General features: G+C 44.7%; 1 protein-coding gene across 1 annotated transcript in view; it reads left to right on the forward strand.

The window, feature by feature from the left end:
- The first annotated feature begins 294 nt into the window (after nt 1–294).
- The window catches only part of PIK3R3 (phosphoinositide-3-kinase, regulatory subunit 3 (gamma)), a 35533-nt gene continuing 31974 nt past the window's right edge, over nt 295–3853 (forward strand). The window contains exon 1 of the mRNA XM_009326582.1: nt 295–468. Within this exon, the coding sequence (XP_009324857.1) occupies nt 363–468 (106 nt within the window). The 5' untranslated portion in view covers nt 295–362. The remainder of the gene's footprint in view (nt 469–3853) is intronic.

Here is a 3853-nt window from a genome sequence, read left to right on the forward strand (position 1 = left end):
CAGCCCGGTGTTTTAAAAATACCCCGAAAATGGCGATTTTCAGAGAGAATTCAGGAAAGTGGCTTTTCTATGGAAAGGTGTCTTTTTAAACAAAAAGAAGCACTCTCTATATATTATATATATATAACTACCTATCTTAGTTTCTGCAGGGCAGCTGCTGAGGTGGCTTGTGTAGTGGTGGGTTTTTTTAATTAAGTTTAATTTCGCGATTTTTTTAATTTTTTTTTTTGCTAGAAGTGTTATTTTAGAGCGGGGTGGATTCTTCCCGGCTTTTTTTTTTTTTTTTTTCCCCCCCCCCCCCCTCCATTAAAAGCCGAGAAAGCCAATCTTATTTATAAACCTGCCGGGACTTGACTGTCGCGATGTACAATACGGTGTGGGATATGGACCGCGATGACACGGACTGGAGGGAAGTGATGATGCCCTATTCCACTGAGCTGATATTTTACATTGAAATGGACCCTCCAGGTAGGGAGCCGAAGCCTGCGTGCCTGCCTGTGCACCCCTCGCAGCGGCTCGGGGCCGCCTTTCATTCCTGCCTTCTCTCCCTTGCCCGTCCTCCCCTCCTTCTTGCAGACTTTTCCCGTTTGAAAAAGGAGGGGGAATCTGCAGAGGGGGAGGGGGGGAAAAGAAAAAAATCTGTAGTTAAACTTTGATGCCTGTCTAAACTTTTCAGGGACTTGAACCCGCTGTCTCCTGGGCAAAAGTATTTTAATACTGTTTTTTGGGGAGGGTGGGAGGATAACTGCAATTTATGGTGCTTTTTGGGAGGTGGAAGGAGGCAGAAGGAGGAGAGCTGCTCGCAGCCCCTCTCCCGGGTCTCCTTTTTTTTTTTTAAGCCTTTATTGAAAACCATTTATTTTGGCTGTATTCACTTCTAGAGGAGCATTTTTATTAGCCTCTTCACCTGTGTGCCTTTATGTGCCTGTAACACTTTGATGGTAGTGATTTACCTACCTCCATTCAGTTCCAGTTTAATCGCTTTTACAGTCTCTGAGACCCTTTTCTCGCCAGCTCTCTTCGAGCACTGACAGATGAGGTGTGTGTTGTCGCTGGGTTTTGGTGCTGGGCGGCTAATACTTGGGAACAGGCTGGAATCCATCCCTCAGGCACTGTTACTTTGATAACGCTTAATAACCTTGTTCAAAAGGGTTTCATGCAACTGTTTTTTTTTTCCCTCATGGATTGCCAATGCTGAAAATAAAGAAATGTGTTGTCGCCTTGCTTGCCTGAAGTTTTTAGATGGGACAGAAAGTTTCTTTTGTGTCTGAAGAGCGAGGGAAGGCTTACCAAGGAGAAGAGGTTGAGTCTTTCTTTGGTAATGAATTAAAGTAAGCTTAAATGGGTACTGGTGAAACCATATCTATACCTGTAAGAGTCTAACAGGCTGAGGGCAGTAAGATAATTGAAGGGCCTTTATGTTCTCAGGTCTGTGATTTGTACAGCCAGAAGGTACAGTAAAATATGCATCAAAAATCTTAGCCTGTGGAGAAATTGATAGCAAAGTGCTTCTAAGTGGTATCTTCTGTGTGGCATGTACTCTTAGACTTTCAAAATGCGCTTTTCAATCTGTGCTTGAATTGTAGCTTGTATCTCCAAGTGTGGCTTAGTCTCTTTGTTTCAGCGCAGTGAGCTCTTTTTTTCTCTCCTTAGGTATGTGGTACTTTAATTAAAAGAGGAGGAGGTGGTCATCCTGAGATTTTTGGATCTCAAGGACCTGCACTCACTTCCTCTGGTAACTCTGATGCTTTAAAAATTGGACAGATCTCTCAGATGCACAATACTGGCCCCTACTCGTTAAATTCTTGCATAGCTGACACTACCTATTTTTAGACGTTACACTTGAAAGCAAAAAGTTCAGTCAAATCTGTTTGTTTCTGTGAATTTCAGAGGGTATCTTTCTTGTAAATGCTTTTGACTTTAACTATTCGTGAGGTTAGTATTTGTATTTGCTTGTATCAAACAAACAAAAACCTGAGTTCCATTGTAGGTGACTTAAAACAATTGGTGTGGGGTTTTTTATTAAAAAAAAAAAAAAATAAAGCCCCTTGAATGGCTTAGTGCGAGGAGGCTGCTAAAAGGGGCTGGCCTAACTGAACTGGTCAGAAAACAACTTTCCAGTATTTCTGCAGGAATTCGGCCATGCAGCCTTACGAAGTTTACGTTAAGAAGCAGTACTTCTGTCATTAATAATGCCAGTATTTCCATCATTGAAGTCCTATTGTCAGGGATCAAGGCTCTGCGTGGTCCAAACACCCGTTAGTAAAAGGACTTAATTTTACATGCTGATCCCTGAAGCGTTCAGTAACTTTATCTTTCATATTTTTAAACTAGAAAAGCCAGAGCTGGAAATTATGCATGGGATGATCCCCATGTGTATGTCCTGATTTCACAGAGCTATAACTTTTAAATTGCAGGGGGAGGGAGGGAGGGAAGGAAGGAGGGAGAGTGTGGCAGAGGTGGTCTGCTTTTTCCTTGTCCAGAGGTGGGGTGGGAAAGTGTTTTCTGGTCTGGGATGATAGGTCATCCCTACGGGGACTGTGGAGGAATTTATTTGGAAGACTTAAACTCTCGGCATGCCTTGGGATAAAGTGACTGCATTTGCACCCGGTAACAACCACAACTCCATTTGGCCTCCTTCCAACAAAAATTTGTGAAGGTTTTCAGTATAGCATTCCCCGCGCGGTGGCTGGAGTTCCTGAGCAGCTGAATGGTGGCAATATGTTTTCTCAGCAGCGCACAAACTAACAATATGCAGCGAGTGTCCCTGCTGCCAAAGGAGGCAGCACGGTCTTTTGTTCACAGAACTTGCGTGAAGAGATCCCTAGTTGGTCTTTATGCTGCAGGACTGGGCATCTACCGATACCGGGAGCCAAGCGTCTCAAATCACGCATGACTGCTCGTGATTACATTTTAGTGTGTCTAAACTTCAGGCAGAAGACAAAAGCAAGGTGAACATAATGTGCGGTGTCACCCGTAACCTCTAAATCAAGGGTGGGGATACTGTTTCTTGTTAAGGGCCAGCAGACCTTTAATTTATCTTGGCAGGCTGTCTTAATACCCACCTTAGTGTTGCCCAATAATAACGCAGAAATAAAATCCTGTGATGGCAGGCAGCCTGCAGCGCAGCCGTAGCTTCTGTCAGGCCTCAGTGCACCTGCACCAGCTTATCAGTGTGCTCGTCTTTTCTATCTGGGGTTGTAGGTGTAAATGGATGCTCAGAGCAGGTCCTGAAGCCTCTCTGCTAGAAGGCTTGTGCTAAAGTTCAAAAATAATAATAAAGTTGATGCCTCTCTCACACAGGAGTTTTTTCCAACTCCAGCAGAGGCAGTGTCAGGCAACAAGGGATTGCTAGGTTTCTGCTAGCTTTTAATCCATCCTAAACATAGGAGTGGGACAGTTTTCCTGAACAGAACAGTGGAACTAGGGATTCAGTTCTGCCAGCCTTGCAAAGCATGCCTTACAGTAGTACAACTAAAACAGGAGCAACAGTGGTGACAACCAGCAGGGTGACTCCTGTTCCTTAATTTTTTTGTTTGCGAACAGAGAAGGAGTTGTGGGTGATGTGATGGTTGGAGGCCGTCTTGGGCATAGCAATCACAAAATGATAAGTTTTTGATTCTTGGAGAAGTAAGGAGGCGGGTCAGCAGAACCTTGGACTTCCGGAGGGCAGACTTTGGCCTGTTGAAGAGACTGGTTGACAGAGTCCCTTGGGAGGCAGTCCTGAAGGGCAAAGGAGTCCAGAAAGGCTGGACATCCTTCAAGAAGGAAATCTTAAAGGGGCAGGAGCAGGCCATCCCCATGTGCCGAAAGACGAGCCAGCGGGGAACACCACTGGCCTGGCTGAACAGAG

The sequence above is a fragment of the Pygoscelis adeliae genome, unplaced genomic scaffold, assembly GCF_000699105.1.
Source record: "Pygoscelis adeliae isolate BGI_AS28 unplaced genomic scaffold, ASM69910v1 Scaffold306, whole genome shotgun sequence".
In the NCBI taxonomy this organism is placed as follows: Eukaryota; Metazoa; Chordata; class Aves; order Sphenisciformes; family Spheniscidae; genus Pygoscelis; species Pygoscelis adeliae.